Source organism: Lissotriton vulgaris, chromosome 1_1 (genome assembly GCF_964263255.1).
Source record: "Lissotriton vulgaris chromosome 1_1, aLisVul1.2, whole genome shotgun sequence".
Taxonomy (NCBI): Eukaryota; Metazoa; Chordata; class Amphibia; order Caudata; family Salamandridae; genus Lissotriton; species Lissotriton vulgaris.
In genome coordinates, this window is record NC_141685.1 from 1,611,441,015 (window position 1) to 1,611,463,770 (window position 22,756).

A 22,756-nucleotide genomic window follows, 5' to 3' on the forward strand; every position below is an offset into this window, starting at 1 on the left:
CTCGCATTTCCTTCTTGCTAACCTTTATTAGTGGACATCTTTGCAAGTTTAAAAATAAATAGTGCTGTCTTTGATATTATCTAAGCCACTGCCCATTCGTTGACCACATTTGCCTCAAATTCACTCTTTATTTAGCCCCCTGCCCCCTATGTTTTTAAAGTAATCAGTGTCTTTGCCTCTGAAAGGATTACCCTGAAGCTACCCACATTGGCTGGAAGCCTCCTATGTGAAAGGCTGTGCCCAAATAAATCTAAATTTTGCTCTTTGTCCTCTACACACGTTCTCGCATTTGCGAGAGTTTGAGCAATTAGCATTGGAAATGACAGTGCCTTTTATTTATGTGTTTTGAAAACCTGCAAGTGCTGCATAAACCTGTACTTTGTACTTATAGTGGTTACTTATGAGAAGCAAGGCAGGCAGTAACTGCATCTCTTTTACTGCCTTGCTTCTTGCAAGCAAGGACTATAAGTACAAAGTGTGTGTTCATGCACCGCTTGCAGGTTATGTAAACACATACATAAAAGGCATTGTCACTTAAAATGCCAATAGCTCAAACACTCGCAAATGCGAGACCTATTGCATTGCAAATGCTTGGTCTATAGTGTAATTGGAGCTGCATTTATATAGCACGTCCTGTCACTGACGAGTGTACGTGTTTTTGGGTGATTTATTGCTCTGTTTATTGTGCTTGATTATACTTTTATGCTGAATTGTTGAGCCCTTATAGTGTGTGAACGTAACAATTTTGGCGACGTTTTGGAGCACTTACCTTTGCATGCTGCTGTTCGATGCACATTTGCAGTGTGTGCGGAGTGCCTGCTAATTTCACTGATCTTGGCTGCTTTGTGGAGCATATTCTGGTGAGTGGGAGCCGACGCAAGTACTAACCCACCACTTCATAAATTATTTTTGTTGTTGTTGCATTTTTGGTGCTTTTAGGGTGTCTGTCTGGAGGCTATGGTTTAACGGCTCGTCTAGGTCAGGAGCGTGTGATCCCTGCACATGTATGCGTATTGATCTACATATAGTATACGCAGCCACTGATGACGTCAAAAGAAGAAAGGGCCGGCCATCTTGGAAGTTTCTGTTCTGTATTTTTCCAGCGGTCCAGTGTGGTTTGCTACATGTTCACGTATTTACGTCTAGTACATGCCACCACCTTTGATTTCGGCACAGTCTTCAGATTTGTGCACCAATATTCAGCTGTGGTTACGGAGAACCTGAAGCAAAGTTACGTCAGTTTTGGATGTATTTCTATTGGGAATGCAAGTTCTCCCCAAAATTCCCGGATTATACCACTATCAATGACTATTACTTCGATTCTGAGTGAGGTACTTTTATTTTCCAGAAACTTTCTTCGATGTGGGTACTATTGTTCATTTGTCATATTTATAGTACTCCTCACTTAACGTTTGGAGAATCTTTCTTTGCCTTTTGCATGTTGTCGAGACTATAATGGAGAGCGCAAATCCTTCCTGAGGAATCTGCAGAGGACTGCGACGTAGTTCTAATATACAGATTTACACAACTTGGGAGACTTTACTTTTCAGAGTTTTTTCAGATTTACACAACTTGGGAGACTTTACTTTTCAGAGTTTTTTTCTCCATTTCTCTCCAAGTAAAGGAAACATGTTTTGGGTATTAACTAGAAGTTAAAAAGTCTCAGTCGTATCTGAAGTTGGAGTTGCATGCTACTACTAGGGTGTTGGCATTTACTACAGAATAATTGATCCACCTGAAGAGTTTTAGTGTATAGTTTCAAAAGAACTTCTGTTGTGGTTGGGTTGGATTTAGGTCATATTTTGTGCCAGTATGTGTACATCTCATACCTTTTCCTTAACACCTCCTTAACCATTTTTAGGTCGAGCTATTTATTGCTCTGACATATTGTAGGGGAAACAACACTCTTGAACAAACGGATTCCTCCCAATGCATGTGATCTATTGAAGCGTGACGCTTCACCAGCGCGCGCTTGGCCTCACTCACACCCCATATGCTCGTTCCCTCCCACTCGCTCGCTCCCCCGCCCGACTTACAAGTAAGCCTCGCACACCACCAGGCTCTTGAAGCGCGACCCTTCGCCAGCAGGTGCTTGGCCTCACTCACACCCCTTATGCTCTTTCCCTCCCACTTGCTCACTCCCCTGCTCCCCCGCCCACCCCCCATCCAACTTGTTTCGCTCTTATGGTTACCTCTTGCCAGTATCACATCACCTCATTATATATTTTACCTTTCTTTCTCCTGCCCCTGTATCTTCTGCCCTTCATTTCTCCATCTTTGCCTTTCCATGTTTTCCATATTTCCCTTCCTACCAACACTTTCCCCACTAACTTGGGACTCTCATCTGCCTTTTGCCATTTGTTTCTCGCGGTGTCTCTCCCTTTTGCTTCTCTTACCTGTGTTTTTTGTTTGTTTCATTTTATTGCTAAATCACTCTTTTTTTTCCTTCTCGTTCTTTTTCCGCTTTGTCTCCCCGTTCGTTCTCTTCTCTATGTTCCACGCGGTCCCCCTCTCTCTTGCCTTTCACTCCCTTCACCCCAGTGCTCTCTCCACGTCTCTCCCAGCTCGCTGCAGCCTCACTGCCAGTCTCACAATAAGAACAAGGCGGCCCTGGTGATCCAGAGTTGATGGCGTCGCGCACAGTTCCACCGGCGTGAATGGCGCCGCGTGTGGATGCTCTCGCAGTACACCCGGTGCCCCGTACATTAACTCTACAACTGTTAGATTAATATTTGTCACTCTACAGCTTGTTTTTCCTTTTGACTCAAATTGCGAGTTATATAATTTCACTGCTGGAGCTGGATTAAGAGTCTTGCGAACAGGGTATGTATTTAATGCGATTTTATATAGCGCAAACATTACCCGAAGGTGTCGGAGTTCTCCAGAGGTACTCCATTCCAATTGCGATGGCATTCCCTCTGCCCGCCTAATTTAGAGTTGGGCCGGCAGGTAGTTTTCCACTGGCAGAGCCAAGTTCAAGTTCTAACATTTGTATAGCGCACTACTCACCCAGAGGGTCTCAAGGCGCTTGAGGGAGGGAGGTGTTTTACTTATCGAATATCCAAGTTTTTAGTTGCTTTCTGAAGGAGAGGTGGTTCTGTGTAAGGCAGAGGTGGGTGGGGAGAGAGTTCCAGGTCTTGGCCGCTAAGTAGGAGAAGGATATTCCCCCCATGGTGGATCTGTGGATGCGCGGAATTGCGGCGAGGGCTTGATTGGAAGATCGTAGTTGTCGGGAGGGGGTGCAGAAGGATAGACGCGTGTTGAGGCATTCGGATCCTAGGTCGTAGAGTGCTTTGTGTGTGTGGGTGAGGAGACTGAACGTTATTCTTTTGTCGACAGGTAGCCAATGGAGGTCTTTCAGGTGGCTGGAAATGTGAGCTTGCCGGAGGATGTCCACTATGAGTCTGGCTGAGGCGTTTTGGATGCGTTGGAGTTTTTTCTGTAGTTTGGCTGTGGTTCCGGCGTAAAGGGTGTTTCCGTAGTCCAGTCGGCTTGTGACCAGTGCGTGTTGACCGTCTTTCTTGTTTCGGTGGGGATCCAACGGAAGATTTTTTTGAGCATTCGTAGGATGTTGAAGCAAAATGATGAGACGGCGTTGACTTGTCTGGTCTTCGAGAGATAGGAGTCTAGGATGAAGCCCAGGTTACATGCGTGGTCCGTAGGTATGGGCGCGGCTCCGAGGGCCGGTGGCCACCATGAGTCGTCCCAGTCAGAGGGGAATGGCCCTAAGATAAGGACTTCTGTTTTGTCCGAGTTTAGTTTTAAGCGGCTGTTCTTCATCCATTCGGCTACTTCTTTCATTCCTTCATGTAAGTTGGTTTTGGCGGTGTTAGGGTCTTTGGTGAGGGAGAGGATCAGTGTCGTCGGCGTAGGAGATGATGTTGAGGTTGTGTTGGCGTGCGATGGAAGCGAGGGGACTCATGTATACGTTGAAGAGGGTGGTACTGAGTGATGATCCTTGTGGTACTCCACAGATGACTTCGGTGGCCTCTGATTTGAAAGGGGGGAGGCGGACTCTCTGGGTTCTTCCGGTGAGGAACGAGATGATCCAGTCCAATGCTTTTCCTTGTATTCCGACGTTGCTGAGGCGTTGTATAAGGGTGCTATGACAGACTGTGTCGAAGGCTGCGGAGAGGTCAAGTAAGATGAGAGCAACTGTTTCTCCGTTCTCCAGTAGTGTTCGGATGTCGTCTGTTGCTGCGATGAGGGCGGTTTCGGTGCTGTGTTTGGCTCGGAAGCCGGACTGTGAAGGGTCGAGGGATTTGTTGGATTCGAGGAAGGCGGCGAGCTGACTGTTGACGGCTTTCTCGATGACTTTGGCGGGGAATGGGAGGAGCGAGATGGGGCGGTAGTTCTTAAGTTCAGTTGGGTCTGCCGTGGGTGTCTTCAGAAGGGCGCTGAGTTCGGCATGTTTCCAGTTTTCCGGGAAGGTAGCGGAGTTGAGGGAACAGTTAATGACATCGCGGAGATGGGGTGCGATGATGGAGTCTGCTTTGTTGAAAATGTGGTGGGGACATGGGTCGGTTGGCGATCCTGAGTGGATGGAGTTCATCAGGCGGATGGGGTCTTCGGTGGTGATTGGGTTCCAGGCGCAAAGGTTGTTAGAGTGCGGTTTTGGTTCGGAGGTGGGTGGAGTGGGCTGGTCTTTGGACTGGTTTTCAAAGCTGTTATGTCTTTTGGCGATTTTGTTGAAGAAGAAAGAGGATAGAGAGTCGCAGAGGTCTTGGGAGGGGGTGATGTCGTTGGTGCCGGCGGGGGGGGGTTAGTGAATTCTTTGACGATGTTGAATAGTTCCTTGCTGTTTTGGGCATTGTTGTCAAGTCGATCCTTGAAAGCTGATTCCTTGGTGGATCGGATCAGTTGGTGGTGTTTGCGGGTGGCGTTCTTGAAGGTGGCTAGGTTGTCAGTGGTTGGGTTTTTTCTCCAGGTTTTCTCGAGAGCACGACAGAAGTTCTTGGATTTCTTAAGGTCATCGTTGAACAAGGGGGCTTTTTTGCTGCCTTGCTTGATTAGATGGTTTTTTAAGGGTGCTAGTTCGTCGGCGCTGTGGGTGATCCATTGTGTGAGGTTGGTGGCTGCTTGGTTAGGGTCCGATGAATTGGCTGGGGGGTTTTGGTGAAGCGATGTGGAGAGTTGGTCGGTGGTGATTTTGTTCCAATTTCTTCGGGGAATAGGTTGTGGGGGGTTGTGGGTCGTGGACTTTTTGTAGTTGAAGTGAACGCAGCTGTGGTCCGTCCAATGGAGAGCTGTGGTGTGATCGAAGAAGATGTGCTTGCTGGAGGTGAAGATAGGCTCAAGCGTGTGTCCGGCAGAATGGGTGGGGGTGTCAATGAGTTGTTTGAGTCCGAGATTGGTCAGGTTGTCCAGAAGGGTGGTGGTGGTGTTGTCGTTTTTCTTTTCCAGGTGGAAGCTGAGGTCTCCCAGTAGAATGTAGTTCTTGAATGGGAGGGCATGTGGGCTGCGATGTCTTCGCTGAATTGTGTGCGGGGTCCTGGGGGTCTGTAGATGAGGGTGCCTCTGAGTGTGGTTTTGGGGTCGGTGTGAATCTGGAAGTGAAGGTGTTCGGCGGTAGCGAGGTTATCGTCTGAACTGGTCGTGATGCGGATTGTGTTCTTATGGACGATGGCGATGCCTCCTCCTGTTTGGTTGGTGCGATCTTTTCGGATGATCTTGTAGGTGTCCGGGATGGCTATGGCGATGTCCGGGGCTGATGAGGCGTTCATCCATGTTTCTGTAAGGAAGGCGACATCCGGCGATGTAGTGTCGAGTAGGTTCCAGAGTTCGAGTGAGTGTCTGTGGACTGAGCGGGTGTTGAGCAGGAAGCACCTTAGTTGGTTAGTGTCCGAGCTCTGTTTGGAGTTTGTGGATTTGGTGTGGGTCCTGATGCAGTCGAACTTGCAGGAGTGGCAGGTGAAGGGTCCATGGGTGTGTCCTGGGGCGGCTTGGTAGCAGTTAGGGAGTCGGCCGGGATTAAGTGCTGAGAGGGTTGCGGCGTCGTAGGTTATGCGGGAGGAGTGAGACTTGCGGGGAGCAGCGGGTCTGGCTTTGGGGGCGGTCCAGGCGTAGACGGGCTTACCTTTGGCGCACCTTCGGCGCACATAGGACACGACCGCTGCGCGCTGAGGCATCTGTCATATGCGGATAGTGGATAGTGGATGGGGAGGGGCGAGGGAGGAGCAGCTGGGAGGCGGGAGCGGGGTGGAGATCCGGGCAGGGAGGCACAACAACAACAACAAAATGGCAGCAAGCCAAAAGCGAAACAGGATTGGGGCACAAACAGAAATAACGCGATGCAAATAGCAGTGGCAACGGCACAATCAGGCACAGATGAAAACAACAGGCAGCACAGCACAATTGAAAATATCGTAAAAGTGCACTTTGGCAATCTAGCGCTACGATATAATTAAGAAAAGCAATAATTAAAAAACAATCAGGCAATCTAGCGCTACGATATAAATTGTATTAATCAATCTGGCAAAAGCAGTTGTGGGAGCAAGGCGAGGTAGCGGATAGAAGTCTGGCGGTATAGCGCTACGATACCAGGCGGCAGGCAGGGCAGGGAGCAGCGTGAGGAGCGACCGCTTCTGAAGGGATCAGGACGGTCACAGCGCTGCAATGGGAAAGCGGGGCTTACAGTATCAGTGGGAGGGAGGAGCAGCTGGGAGGCGGGAGCGGGGTGGAGATCCAGGCAGGGATGCACAACAACAAAATGGCAGCAAGCCAAAAGCGAAACAGGATTGGGGCACAAACAGAAATAACGCGATGCAAATGGCAGTGGCACCGGCACAATCAGGCACAGATGAAAACAACAGGCAGCACAGCACAAATGAAAATATCGTAAAAGCGTTGTTAGCTCTTGTTACACTCTTCCCCCTAAACCTCTTTCCACAATGTATCGCCTTCCTTCAGGCCGTCATGCCTCAAAGCACAGCGCTCTCCCAAGCGCCTCGCTGCCCCTCCCCATCTCCTTGTCAACTTCCCCGCCCCCCCAACCTTTCCTATCCCTCCTCTCCGCCCCATTCCGTCACAATTTCTCACTCCACTTTTGTTCTGGCACCACCCAAGATCCCCTCTCCGCACTGCTGCATCTGTAAATTCAAACCTCCCTGTTGGACAGGCCACATGAAGGGCCGCTCTCCCCCGGCCCAACCAGGCCTGAGCCCAGTCCCGCAAGTACCACACACCACCATTGCCCGTCCTCCGTCCCCTCAGGGACCCCTGCCCTCGAGCCTGCCGACCTCGAGGGTCCGATCCACTGCCGGCCCACGCGCCCAGCCTGGGGCGCCATCTTGGACACTCCACCACGAGGCCGCCTGGCCCCCGATCGACCTCAACCCTGGGCCTGGCCCGGCCTCAGACATTCCGGCACCACCCTCCACCCAGGAGGTGAGCGGGCTACTTGGCAAGTCCATGGGAGAAAGAGGTGCCAATGGCTCTCCCCCACCAAGTGCCGCTCGCCCATCGCCTCCCCGGGCGCTGGCTCCACCCCCCTGCTGGGTGTCTGGACTCCCCCATCCCGGACCTCCCGACCTCCAAGTGCGAGGGTCCGGACATCAAAGCACGCCAGCCCTATAACTGGGGCAGCTCCAGAGCAGGAAGGCAGTTGTATCTTGGAGTCGAGAGACGTAAAGAGGAACTCATCCTGGACGGACTACTGGCGCTGCCATAGCTCTGTCCTGTGCACCATCGTCCTGCCTGTTGGCGCTGCCACAGCCGTCGTAACCTTCATCCTTCATCGTCGTCGGGATCTGCTGGCGTGGCCGCGGACCGTTGTAACCGTCATCTTCCACCGGGACCTGCAGGCTCCGCCGCGGACCGTCGTCCTTCCTTCATCCATCTCGGGACCTGCTTGGCTCCTCCACGGCCCGATCATCTAGAACGCCGAGCTCGAGGATTGAGAGCTATTTTGTACTCATTGGTAACTAAGACTGTCCCGCTACCCCTTTCCTAAACCAGAGACTAGAACCGAGGGGACCCCTGAGTCCAGACCTCCTTGTATCCATCCTCGTAACCTAAGAATTGCATATAAAGTCTCGTTAACCTTCAACCTTGTGTGGTGTCCGTCTGTGGGGGGGAAGTTACTTATCTGTACAGTCGTTGGAGACGGCTCTCCCTGGAGACCTCTCCCCGTAACCTCGGCCGACCCTCCCGGTCCGTCTAACATTGGTGGCCAGCGGCGCGATCCGAATCACCGCATAAACGTACAGAGAGTAGCTCACCCCACGACGAAGTCACAATGACCACGAAAGAGAGCGGATCAACCGAGAAATTCCAAATGGAGAAATTGGAGGAGTACAACCATCGTGAACTTAAACAATTCTGCATCGAACTGGGTATCGCTACCACCGGACTGAGTACCAAGGACGATTTTAAGCATGCCCTAGAATCTTGGGCAGAAACCGGGGCTGCCGGAACCCCTGATCAAAGCACCGTAGAAAAAACGACCACGACCCCGGAAGGGCAAAGAACGGGTCTCTCGCAAGGCGAGATCCAGGAAAGAGAAAGGACCCGACTACACGAACTAGAAATGGCCCGGCTTAAAATGGACGTTGAACTTAAGTTGGCCGAACAAAAAATCAACTTAGAGCACCTGCGTCTCCGAGAAGAAAGAGAGGAGAAACAGAGACAAAGGGAGCTCGAGGAAAAAAAACTAGCGTACGAACACGAACGAAACCTAGCCGAGATCAACCTACGCAAGCAGAATAAAGAAGCAGGGGTACCCGAGCGACCCCCCACCTCAGGGGCCACAGACAAAAAGGTACACATCCCCAAGGATGTTGTCCGAGAATACTTCAGAGAGGACGACATCCAGCAATGGTTTAAAGCCTATGAAATCGCTATGACTGCACACCGGATCGATAGAAGCGACTGGGGAGCCGGTCTCTGGGGAAGATTCCTCAATGAGGGCCGCGACACCCTACTACAGCTCCCGGACCACCAGATGACCTCCTACGACCATATGAAAGCGGCCCTCCTCACCCGCTATGGTCTCACACCCGAGATGTACCGTCAGAGGTTCCGAGACTGCACCCGCATCCCGGGTACAACTTGGGTGGACTATGTAACATACTTTAGCCGAGCCTTCGAGGGCTGGATCCGAGGAAGCAGCGTCACGACCTACGAGCAACTATTTAACCTAATGGTATGGGAGCATCTGTCGAACAATTGCTTCATTGAACTCCGCCAACACCTCCTCGACAGCAAGTTAACGGATCCCCGGCAGCTCGCAGCCGAAGCTGACCGGTGGGAGATCACCAGAGTGGGCCGGAATGGGTCCTACGAACAGAACCGGAACAACAATGGTCAGCACCGACCCAGAGGAGGAGGAGGGGGCCAAGGGCGAGGAAGAGACAACGCCCCGGTCGCCCCCGCTACCAACACCACCCCCCCGGCCAACCGGGGCAGCACCCCAGCGCGACCGGGGTACAGAGCCAATGTCACGTGTCACCGATGTCAACGAGTCGGCCACTATGCGAACGACCCAAACTGCCCGCAGTACCAGAGCCCAAGACCCCGCCAAGTGGCCGCTGCAGCCCTAGGGGAAGAACAGATCTCCGAGGAACAGGAAGAGTACGAACAAGAGCATCAAGAGTGGGAGCCAGCCGCCATGACTCTAGCCTGCTTAGGGGGGAAAGACATGGTCCCGCGGGTCCCCCTACCCGCTAACACCCAGAAGTACAGCCAATGGGTGAGCATCAATGGACACCAGGCTGAAGCCCTTCGTGACACCGGGGCCAGTGTAACAGCCGTCCGCTGTCACCTGGTGGCCCCAGAACAGTATCTACCGAACATTCTCTGCCCTGTACGATCAGCCGATAACTCGGAGAGCCTGTGTCGGATGGCCTGCGTCCCCTTCGAATGGGGGGGGGGTCTCCGGCATGTTGAAAGTGACGGTCCGAGACGATGCCCCCGTAGACTGCCTCCTGGGCAATGACCTGGAAAGCTCTCCGTGGGCCGCCGTGGAGCGAAAGGAACACCTGGGGATGTTGGGCGTCCCAGACTGGGCGTGCGTCTTTCCCTGCCAGGTTCTTCTCACCTTTCACTTCTGCCCGCTTTTAATTATTTATTTAGTTGTGCACGTTTTATATTTAGCATGACGCCCGCTTTTAATTATTTATTTAGTTGCACGCATTGCTTGTTTAGTGGTGCCAGCTTTTTACAAAAATTTGTTTGTGTTTGAGCGGCATCCAAGAGCACCTCGCCGCACTGCTACATCTGTACATTTAAACCACCCTTCCCTGCCAGGTTCTCCTCCCCTCGTGCTTCCTGTGACTGCCCATAGCCCCCACAGCTGTTAGCACTCCTACAATACGGCCACACAAGGCAAAACCTTCTTCAAACAAGCATTTGCAATGCAATAGGTCTCACATTTACGCAAGTTTAAGCTATTGCCATTGTAAATGCCAATGCCTTTTATTTATGTTTTACAAACAAAAACATAAATAAAAGGCATTGTCATTTACAATGCAATAGCTCAAACCCGCATAATTGCGAGACCTACTGCACAGCACCCCTCAGCGCCACAGCACCCCTCAGTGCCACAGCATCACTCTGCACCACTGAAGGCCACAGCATCACTCGGCACCACTGAAGGCCACAGCATCACTCGGCGACACTGAAGGCCACAGCATCACTCTGTGCAACCATTCAACAACAACTGGTTCTAATATGTTCTCTCAATGTTTCAAGCTTTATTACAAAGATGTTAATATTTCACTTCTGTTCTTGGATTTTCATCACAATAAAATACACTGAACATAATCTTCCCAAAAGTTATTTACAAAAGTTTAAGCTATTGCCATTATAAATTACAATAACTTTTATTTAAGTATTAATTATAAAAAAAATAAAAGCCATTGTTATTTGTAATATTAATACATCTAAGTCATGTAAATACAACACATATTGCATTACAACTGCTATAAGTGTCACGTTTGCGAAAGTTAAAACTATTGGCATTGTAAATGACAAAGCTATTAATTTAGCTATTTTCAAAACCAACACATAATTAAACAAGCACTGGCGTTGCCAATAGGTCTCGCATTAATTACGTTTGAGCTATTGGCATTGTTAAATATTGCAACACCAATTGCAACAAAAGTCTATTATTGTAGGCCAATAAAATGTGTCTTTATTTTTGTAGCAATGGTGGCATGCTGCGCTTTAGATGAATATGTTTAAAAGTAAAGAGCGCCATACTGCGATTGCTACAATAGTTATTTGTGGATGCGTTAACAATTGATGTGTGCACAGATGGCTGGTGGTGTCTGTGCCTGGTGGAAGTGTGCACTGCCGGGTGGTGGTGTGTGTACCTGGTGGAAGCGTGCACTGACGACTGGTGGTGTGTGTACCTGGTGGAAGTGTGCACTGACGACTGGTGGTGTGTGTGCCTGGTGAAAGCGTGCACAGAAGGCTGGTGGTGTGTGCCTGGTAAAAGCGTGCACTGAAGGCTGGTGGTGTGTGTGCCTGGTGAAAGCGTGCACTGAATGCTGGTGGTGTCTGCCTGGTGAAAGCGTGCACTGATGGCTGGAGGTGTCTGTGTGCCTGGTGAAAGCATGCAATGACGGCTGGTGGTGTGTGTGTGCCTGGTGTAAGCGTGCACTGACGGCTGGTGGTGTGTGTGTGCCTGGTGAAAGCGTGCACTGACGGCTGGTGGTGTGTGCCTGGTGGAAGCATGCACTGACGGCTGGTGGTGTTTGTGCCCGGTGAAAGCGTGCACGGACGACTGATGGTGTCTGTGCCTGGTGAAAGTGTGCACTGACGGTGTGGTTGTGTGTGTGTGGTTGTGTGTGCGTGTTTGTGGTTTTGTGGTTGTGTGTGTGGTTGTATGTGTGGTTGTGGTTGAGTGTGCAAAAGGTGAAAAAAAAGAAATACTTAGAAGGTCCCAAAAGCGAGACCTATTGGCTATACCAGTGCTTGTTTTGTTTGCAGTGGGAAGAGGCTCAGAGGAGCTGGGGATGTAAACAAATGGTGTAAAAATGCATTTGGTTGGAAGAGTAACAGAGAAGGGGGGCAGAGATGTGTACCACACGTTAAGGATACATATAAATCAGGTATATCAGGCAGATTCAGAAGTGAGTTGGGCTGGTCAAGTGAAAAAGCAATTGTAAAAAGTAATGGCAGCGGGTGGACAGTGTAAAAAAGTTTTAAAAAGTTAAGACCAGGTAAGTGAGCTACAGCAAGAACGTGATAATTGACCAACAAATATGAGCGTTCATACTTTTTAGCTTGGCGAGTGGTGTAGCACTGTAGACCCCTCAACGCTGCTAAGTGGACGTGCGTACGTTTGTACCAAGGATGGTGACATCAAAATTAAAATGCGTAGTAGCATCGGAACTGACTCCAAGGGTTATGTTATCATAGAGCGGGAGGTAACACTGGGCTAGTCGTCAATGGCCACCCACGGCTAGTAAAGTCAATGTTAAATGCTTAGTGGCATGAGATCTATTGGTTGTCTCCAAGGGTGGTATTATCACAAGGCTGGAGGGAACGCTGGGCTAGTGTGTAAATGGCCACCCGACTGAGGTGTTGACAATCGGGGCAGAGTCCTGACAGTAAAAGTTAAACGAGACCTATTGGCAACGCCAGTGCTTGTTTACTAGGTGATGGCATTTTATAAGTATCGCCTGAACCAAGCCAGGACTCAGCCCACCATGCGTATTCTAGTGTTGAATAGATTCCGTGGTCATCAATGTTAGCAGTATGATAATGTGATGTCGGAGTATTCTGTGTTAGAATACTGGGGACATCACTGGGGATCTGGAGTGTTGAGGGTGGAATGTACGGGGAAGATTATATGCTGAAATAATTAGGGATTATATGCTGAAATAATTTGGGCAGGAGAATGTGGATGAGTTTTATGAAAAATGGGAATGTTGTTTTTAATATGTTATTTATTTAGAGGTTATATGCTGAAATAATTTGGGCAGGAAAATGTGGATGAGTTTTTATGCAAAATGGGAATGTTGTTTAAATATGTTTATTTTTATTTATTTGGTTTTTTTTGTATATAGTTTTTTTTATTTTCTTTAAGGGGGAAGATGTGTGATGTCGGAGTATTCTGTGTTAGAATAATGGGGACATCACTGGGGATCTGGAGTGTTGAGGGTGGAATGTACGGGGAGGCTAGAGAGACGGTTGAGGAGTCAGGGATTGAAGAGGTTGATGTTGATGTCCCCTGACTGCAGAGTTGCCAATAAATAACTTGAGCATTAAGAAGTCTACGCCCATACTTTACAGATAAAGAGGCAGAAATGGTAGTCACGCAGTTGTAAAATGTTGTCAGCCTACAACCAGACATGGGAGTTGCAGTGCTTTTCCCTGTTCTAAATCCGTAATGGAAGAGGCTAAGAATATCATTTTGCTTTCTGTAGCTGTACATTTGATTTGTGACATTTAGCAACGATCTTGGCCAAACAAGACAGGCTAGAGCTACAGTAGTAGTTTTTAGTAGGAGATGGCTCACGGTTTGCTTTTGGGAATTCATTTAAGAGACAAGCATGTCCGTCGAATGTGCTGAACGTTTGCATCGGAAAAGATGGCAGTTGTTATCTCCAGATTAGTGAGACTGAAATTAGACCTTGCCTTTACTTGTTTGGGAGTTGTGAAGGTGTGTTGTCTACGGAGGACCAGAAGTCAAAATCTGCCCCAATACTGTTTTCTGAGTAAGAGAAAACGAACTCCCAGAAACAAAATTGTTTGGAGTTATTCTGAGCGTGCATGGAGAGGTTGGCTGTTTGTTGTTTCTGAATTCCTGCTTTGATCTGTAATGTACTGTTGGGGAATAATAAGTTCATGTCGGATTTCCTTATTAATTTGTTTGAGTACAAGGGCTGTGTCTTTCTTTATGCTTTTATGAGAATTGAAAGGAACTGTTGATATCCACCATTGATAAATAATCACGCACCAGGAGATCGTCTTACATTTGTACATTAGATGAAAAAAAACACAAACCTCAGCAGCTCACCTAAAATTGCATTGCTATCGGGAGGGAAATATTTGGCGAATTAACCGAGCAGCGCTCTGAAGCTGCTTAGGAACGGATAGCGCTGAATAAAAGAAGCAGAGAAAGAAATGTATATTTATAACTTGAAACGGTGCGTTTATAATGTGCGAGTCTGGAGTTACATTGCGCACGGTTCAGAGAAGTGAAAGTGTCCTGTTTCAATAAAATACCAACAAGATGAAGTGCAGGGGAAGGGAAACTGAAAGTACGGCCGGCCGGCCAGCCATGATTAATTAGGGGAGGAGAAGCGTGTTAGGGGAGGAGAAGCCGCAGAGCGCACGCTGAGCGAAGCCCTTTGATGTGCTGTGCGGCCGTGAATGCGCGTGCTTGTTTGGTCACGTGAACTTAAACAAAACCGCACGAACGAAACCCTTGGCTTCACAAGCGTTTTGAGGACATGAATTCTCGCTACGCTCAATGCGCTTGCGCGCATTGATAGGTCGCAAGACCTAAAAATGTGTCATTTCAATACCAATAGCTCAAACTTTCATAATGCGAGACCTATTGCATTGCAAATGCTTGTTTAACTAAGTCAAAGGAGAAAGCAGAATTCCAGACTGGAGTAGGTGTTGTTAAAGTTTCAACAATTCCAATTTTCCAGTAACAATTAAATCATGACTAGGCTACACATTTGACATAGGAGAGTACGTGGGCATTGACTATCTCCCTGGAATGAACTAGTTGAGATTTGAAACAGCCTCCAAATAGTCTTTCCAAGTCCTTATCTGTTTCAATAACTTCTTGTTTCTAAATACTGTTACTATTAAGGATGATACTAGGTTAAAATTTGGAAGAATGGTAATTACCATCATCTGCATCTCTAGGATTATCAGCCTCAAGCTCCCTCAAAGGACACTGAGGGGCACAATTTCTTAGGCAACTTCTGGTATGAAAGTCCTTGCATTACAGATTTACAAAAAGCATTTATAGTAATACATTTCCATCACTAACTCACAGAGGTGGCACAGAATATCCTCCACAACTGAAATTACTGAAACTTTTAATAGAATATGATCCAGCCAGGAATTCCACATAAAAACACATGAAAAAACACATAAGGGCTTGAAAAGACAAGTTGGGGGCTGTTTTCAAATCTCACAAAGTGAGATAGTCAATGCCCTCTGACTCTTCTGTGTCAAATGTGCAATCTGTTCATGATTTAATTGTGACTGGGAAATGTATTAACAACTGCAATGCTGTCACAACATACATTGAGAAGGCCTTTAAAGACTATTTTGAAGATTTCAACCATGAGGGACGGAGGAGGAAACAAATAATTTGACGCTCCCTTAACAGACTCTACAATAATCTCTGCAGTTCTACTCTCATTAACCCAAACCTCTCTTTGAATATGTCAGCCTTTTCTAAAATCTCTCCCGACAGCCTCTGTCAAAACTTGCCTATACCAACAACTTTTCTTACATCTCAGTGGATGGATACAAAGAGAACTGAGCTGCTCTTTTAATTGTAGCCCTGGCAAAGGGGAGAAAGATTTAATCAGCATTAAGAGCTACATAAAAAAACAATTCCCTTTCCATTTATAACAGAGCATCACAATGTAAAAAGAATAACTTAAATGAATTTAAACTGATCATAAGTATTCCTTCAAGGCATTTACCGTTTCCTCAATCAACATTTCCTGATGTTCTTCTAAACACTCCATGTGTTCGTCAAAGTCTTGACCTCTAGGATCATCCTGAAAGATAGAACATCTGTTTATAGTACTTGGTTTATTTACTAAGTGAGCTATCACATGTCTGGTCTGGATAAAGCACCATGGCTTGGTCCATTAGCACTGTGCTGAATATACTGACCTCTTGAGAAGAGAAAAAAAAAAAATAATTACCAGTGGTAAACAACGTTTGTTTTATTTAATTATTTACTGTGGGCATCCCTGGTTAAGGTTGCTTCGTAAACAAGAATCCAGTTTGTTAGGAAGTGTATCATTCCACTTCTTTTTTGGTTTGAGAATTACTTTTGAATAGTGTGTCTGTTTCTCGGATTTCAATGATCTCTGCTCCTTCAGAGACCAATGGCCTTTTCACCTTCACAAGCATCTTGCCCCTTCACAAGAGTCTTGTCCAGGGGTCTCCAGCCTTATGTGAAATAAGAGCCAGGTATGTTCAGTTAAAATCACTGTGAGCCACAAATATTATTTGTGTTATAATAGTGGCCATATCAGACAAGATTACATTAGTGACCACATAAGATTACATTAGTGGTAACCATAGTCACGATTACCACCAGCGATCAACTCAGGACATCAGAGGGATGCAAGCAGTAATACAAAAATGTCTATCAATTTGGAATGCCTATCTGTAGGTAATTCATGTCAGGAGCACTGCAGCTGTGGCTGGCATGTAAGTAATCATATTAGTAATAAGCCTCTGAACATGATTTATCACTCAAAAATCAACTTTAGGTTGCCCGGGGTTGGTGGGGGGTGTCGTTGGGATTGGGGAGCGGGGGGGACTCGGACTGTGGTGCGAGGGCCTCCCCCAGCGGCCTCCAGCGAGGGGTTAGAAGATGACAGGTATGATCTACGACAGGGGGATGTGTGGCTGATCCACTGTGAATGGAAAGGACGCATGTGGATCGGTATGGGCCTCCTAGATGAGCGTGAGGGGGTGACGACTCTGTAATGCCTGTGATCATCGGCACGTGGAATGTTAAGGGTCTGTATTCCCCACAGAAGTGCCAGAAAATCTGGAAATACATTGTCGACCATCACTTAGATGTGGTGGGCCTCCAAGAGACACACCTGGCCCGCAAAGATGAAACTAGGCTGAAACATAAACAATTTCCTCTCATCTATCGATCCTCCGCAGCCACAAAGCACAGGGGGGTGGCTCTGATGTTTCGCTCCACCCTCCATTTTCAACCTGTGGGGGTCCGAAATGACAGGGAGGGATGTTGGTTGATGGTCAAGGGAGTACTATTCGGCAGGTCGTGTACGTTCCTGGTCCTCTACGCCCCCAATGTAGGCCAGAACGGCTTCCCACGAGACCTCCTCCGAGAGGTGGAAGGATTTGTAGAAGGGGAGCTCGTGGTCCTGGGGGACTTTAATTTGGTATGGGACAGAGACCTGGACTGCTCTCAACGCCTGAGGTCTGACGCTGGAGTTTTCGCCGCGGAGACCCAGGACAAAATTGGAGACGTGGGCCTTCTTGATGGATGGCGTGCCCTCCACCCTCAGGTCAGGGACTACACTTTTTTCTCCCACGTCCACCACTCTTACTCTCGATTGGACCATATCTTTGTGAGTCAATCCTTACAGGGAGATCTCCGAGAGGACAGTATATTTCCTTTATCTGTCTTGGACCACAGACTGCTGGGCTCAATCTGACATGGTCCCCCAGGACGACAACCTTCCGCAAATAGTACTTCCCATCGTCCTTAACCCGGGATGACACATACTGCAAGGAACTGCGGAAGAGTGTCCGCGATTTCTTTGACCTTAACCCGGTGGAGGACACTCCCATCCTCACGACCTGGGACGCTTTCAAAGCTACCATACGGGGTAAGTGTATCGCACTTAACTCAGCATTCAACAAAAGGAGACGTGTTGAGCGGGAGGAGCTGGAGCGGGAATTGGCGGCACTCGAACAGGCCACAAACAAAACCCCTCTAGGGTGACGCTACGTCCTTTGACGGCCGTTCGGAGTAAACTTAAAGCCCATTACAACAACCGGGCGGAACTTACACTACTTAGGCTACGGCGACTATCCTACTCCCAGGGGAACAAGGTGGGGAAACATCTGGCCCGCCAACTTAGAGATAAAAAAGAGAAGGAGTATATCGGTGGTATCTGGGATCCAAGGGGCACCCTGGTGCACCGAGATGGGGACAAAGAAAACCTATTTGGAGATTATTACGCCGCACTCTACTCGGGGGAGACTTTGTCGCCGGCCGCCCAAGAGGAATACCTACGAGCACATCCGCTCCCTCAAGTTTTCGCGGAATGGAATGATCTCCTTGCATCTCCCATTATGGAGGAAGAGGTTAGAGATGCGATTAAGGCTCTGAAACCACACAAGGCACCGGGCCCGGACGGCTTCACCGCGCTGTTCTACCAGACTTTCACCTCAGACATTAGCGGATTCCTGCCACGATTGTTTAACACCATGGGTGACACAGGGATAACTTCAGATTCCATGGCGGAGGCGGTTATATCGGTCATTCCAAAGCCTGGGAAGGACCCTGCGGCTTGTTCTTCGTACAGGCCCATCGCCCTGCTTAACATTGATGCCAAATTGTACTCTTCCATCTTAGCGCGTAGAATGCAGAACTTAATGCCAGCCCTGATCCACCCAGATCAGTCCTGCTTTATCAAAGGCCGCCAGACGCATGACAACACCAGGAGGGTGGTCCACCTCATAGAGAAGGCCACCCGCTTTAAGATCCCAGCGGCCTTAGTAGGCCTTGACGCCGAGAAGGCCTTCGATCATGTGGACTGGAACTTTCTATTCCGGACCCTGGAAGCGTTTGGATTTTCTCCTGCGTTTCTCAGGATGCTTAGGGCAAACTACAACAACCCCCGCTCGAGAGTCGCGATGAACGGCCACTGCTCCATCTTCTTCCCGCACTCTCGCGGCACTAGGCAGGGATGCCCCCTCTCCCCTCTGCTCTTTGCCCTGAGCATCGAGCCCTTCGCGCTGGCGGTTAGGGAGAACCCGGGCATCCGGGGCATACCCTTCACAGGGGAGCAGCATAAAAACTCTCTTTTCGCGGATGATGTCCTGCTGTCCCTGGCGGACCCCGCCCACTCCCTTCCTAGTGTCCAGGAAGCCCTGGAAGGTTTTGAGAAGGTTGCGGGATTTAAAGTCAACCTGCATAAATCATACATTCTCAACCTTACGCTTCCCGCAGCGGAAGCCGACCGCCTTCGACACTTAACGCCGCTTCCATGGTCCCTCACTTCTTTAGTGTATTTAAGGGTCCACCTGACCCCCACTATCGGGAAGCTATATGCCGCTAACTTTCCACCACTTCTGACGAAGATTCAGAGTGATCTGGGCTGTTGGAAACCCATGTTCATCTTGTGGTTGGGGCGGGTGCATGCGATCAAAATGTCCCTATTACCTAAACTGCTGTACCTTTTCCAGGCCCTTCCCATTGCCCCCGAAGGTGATTTCTTTAGCCGCCTCCGAACCATAATGCTCCGGTACATATGGCAAGGGGGTCGTGCCCGATTCTCCTTCGCTACTCTCCAACGCCCTCAGAAGATGGGATGAGTGGGCCTTCCAGATATGCACCTGTATTACAAGGCGGCACAGCTCCGAGTACTGGCAGAATGGTCGCAGCCCGAGTCTGAGAAGCACTGGCTCCACATGGACCGATTGGTGGCGGGGAACACAATTTGGGACCTAGTGTGGAAGCCAAAGAAGGATAGACCTAAGAATGCATATGCCAGCACCCCCACAAGTACCACTCTAAAGGTCTGGGACTCGGTCTCACATGACGAGCGCTGGATGTCCTTCCCGTCCCTATATACCCCGATCCATTTTAATCCCGCCTTTCCTCCTGCGGAGCGCGAAGGCCCCTTCGACGCTTGGAGGGCCGGGGGCTGTTACGCCCTTACTCACCTCTTCTATGGAGATGCGCCTCTCACGTTCGCTAATTGCATGCGAGACTACTCGGTCCCTCCGCTGGAAGGATTCCGACACGTCCAGATGCTGCATTGGGCACTTTCGCCATCAGTTAGAGACGCAGCCACCAGGCCGCCCACTGTCTTTGAGGCATTTCTCGCAAAGACTTCCAGCATGCGGGGGACTATCTCCTTCCTGTACGGTCTCCTGCTCTCCACCACGATATCTCCGAGACCACGCTATATAAGCCTATGGGAGGATCTCCTGGGCTGCCCCATTGAGGATGCCGAGTGGTCCCATCTGTGGCATGACATCGCGAAGCACAACCATTCACTAGATCTCCGAGAGGCCCACCTTCAAACCACACTGGACTGGTACATGTACCCAGCCAAATTGAAGAGGATTTTCCCGGATTCCTCAGATAGATGCTGGAGGGGATGTGGAGCGTTGGGCGATTTCCGCCACATATGGTGGGACTGCCCGATCATTCGCCCCTACTGGGAGGAAATCCTCTCCCACATTAAAGAGATCTTGGGTTACCCTGTCAAAGATACACTGGATCATGTTCTGCTAGGCCTTCGGGACCCGGATCTCGAACACCAGACACGGGCTGATAAAAAGATTCTATGGTTGTGTACGGGGGCGGCCAAGTTGACTCTGGCCGCAGCCTGGAAAAAGAAGGAGACCTCAGCGCTCGCGCTATGGCATGCGAGGCTTTGGTGGCTACTTAGCATGGAAAGGATGGCAGACATTTTCCGGAACGATTTCAAGAACTTCTCCTTCCGCTGGGGACCTCTGGTCCGCTTTCTATCTAGCGGCTTGCCGTCTGCGGTCTGCCCTCCCTCCATACGAGACCTGCATCTCTTCCAGACCTGAATTACTTTGGATGACTGAATTATGAATGAATGTACGTTACCACCACTGGGGAGCGGGGTGGGTAAAGGGGGGGCAGGGGTGTTGGGGGGGAAGTTTTGGCGACGCCAGCACAGTGAAATGGCGGAAGGGTACGCGATACGGCTATAGCTTCAAGCTAACTACTTGGCAATCTAACGATACCCCGCTTCGAACTGATGCCCGCAGCGGACCCTGGCCTCTGAGTCGGATCTGAACTATGCCCTTCTGCTAGAAGCGAACTGTGATCCTTGGGCCAGAGTCTATTGCCTAATCGCTAGTAAGGAATCTGTATACCCGATACCATGCCCCCTGCGAGGGAAGTTAAGCGGGAATGTCGCTTGTTGTGGTTCTATATTTTCAAAATGTCAATAAAGCCAACTTTTACACACAAAAAAATCAGCTTTAAATATTTTTCGAAAATTCAGCCATTGTTCTCCAAACTCGGCTCAGGAGTTCTGAAAATACACACCTTTTCATCTTGGAATACAAAGTTTTGTCAGACATATGTAAATTCAAACAAGCAAAAGGTTCCAATTAAGTAGGCTGGGCTTCACACAGGTAGCTGGAGAGCCACCAGTAGCTCACGAGCTGCTCGTTGGAGAAGCTTGGTCTTGCGCCCCTTCACAAGAATCTTCTCCCCTTATCTGTCGGAATAGAACTGGAAGGAGCGTTTGTGACACTAGAGTAGTGATGATAGTATTTAACGTGTTAATGTTTAATAGTGGTGCTAAAGAAAGGAGCAATTGTGGGGATGAGGCAGGGGATCACAGTTGCCTCTGAGAATGAAAGCTCCTACTTCACTGTTTAAATCAATGAGGGTGAACTGAAGTAGCCCATTACATTGTCTTTTCTCTTTCACAGACCGCACACCACAGGACTTTATCAAAAGACTGGAAAGAAGTCAAAGAAAGAGTATGTTATGGACTGACTGTTCACCTGCACTGGCTAGAACATCAACCCATATTGTTTCAGGGACGTTTGACGCCTCAGTTATTGAGGACTATGTTTTGGATACACCACTTTTCCATGAGAAATACTACAATGGACAGCAGTTTCGGAGTCTGATGGGGTCCAGAAACACTTTCTGTAGCAGAGGTGAAATACATGTGTGTGTACCTGCGGGTGTGTGTACCTGTGTACATAATTACTCTTTATCTTGTAAAATTGAAAACTTATTTAGTTACTCAGATCCACCTTGCCATAGGTGAAACATCTAGACAACACCCTGACCAAGCAAGCATTTCTTCATTTGGCATACATTCAAGCATTAATGGAAAAGACTTTCCTAGGAGGCAATGGTCCAACAACGGAGATTAAGCATTTCAATACAGCGGGATAATTCCAGAAAATAATGTAAATTAACTGTATCAGTTTATTGCACTCACCGTTTCCTCGATCAGCACTTCATGATGTTCTTGTAAATATTCCCGGTGTTCGGTATAGTCATGGAATGATGGATAGTGCAGTGTAATATGCTCCTGAATATAAGAACACAATAGGTTTACTATTTTGCTACTTGTTTACAGAGTCTGTTTAATAGACTGCCAACAAGGCCTCAAGACTTGGGTCGCACAAATAAAACACACAGGTTGAATTAAACTCCTTATCACAGATAAATACATAGAAAGGTCACATACAAATTATTTCAGATGGGGAAATTCAGTTACAATGAGTCACAATACTTACTAAGCAATAGTAAATCAGATCCTATCCATGAGCTTCAAAGTGAGTTATTCCACTCTCTTGCACCCTATCAGGGAAACTATGATTTTTTTAACTTCTATTTAATATACAGAAAAAGTAAAGTATCTAGAATTGGACCACATCAATCTAAACCCAGCTTTTCAAGGTACAATAGACACTGCATGCAAAGAGTATAAGGAGCACTATCGCACAGGAATGGAGAACATATTTCCATCAAATATCCTAATCACGCCCAAAAGCAAGCCATGTCCCTCTGGGGCCAGGAACATAGGGGCTCCACTACTACAGAGACCTAGGTAACCTAGGTTGTGGCCCTGCACTCTTGTGGACTACCTGCCTTTACCTTAAGCTTGATATAGGTTAAGTAAAGTCTTTTAGCAACCAGGGCACACTCCTTTTCCAATCCTGACACTTCTACCCTCCCTGAAGAAATGATGTGGGAGTACAATTAACTTCAGCTTCAGTACCCATCATCTCGTTCTTGCGCTCGTCGGCACTACAAGTAAATGTAAGAATCAGTGAGTGGAGGAAGTCTGTGGTCTGAGTGCAGATGCTGTCAGGTGGG

At 48.5% G+C, this 22,756-nt stretch overlaps 1 protein-coding gene across 6 annotated transcripts in view; it reads right to left on the reverse strand.

The window, feature by feature from the left end:
* Positions 1-22,756, reverse strand: part of LOC147750884 (uncharacterized) — a 1,319,653-nt gene that overhangs the window by 1,075,706 nt on the left and 221,191 nt on the right. For all 6 annotated transcript variants that reach the window (XM_086918405.1, XM_086918419.1, XM_086918411.1 and 3 more), the window contains 2 exons: positions 21,873-21,965; positions 15,624-15,701 (listed from right to left, as the gene is read on the reverse strand). In XM_086918405.1, coding sequence (XP_086774531.1) covers positions 15,624-15,701; positions 21,873-21,965 — 171 coding nt within the window. The remainder of the gene's footprint in view (positions 1-15,623; positions 15,702-21,872; positions 21,966-22,756) is intronic.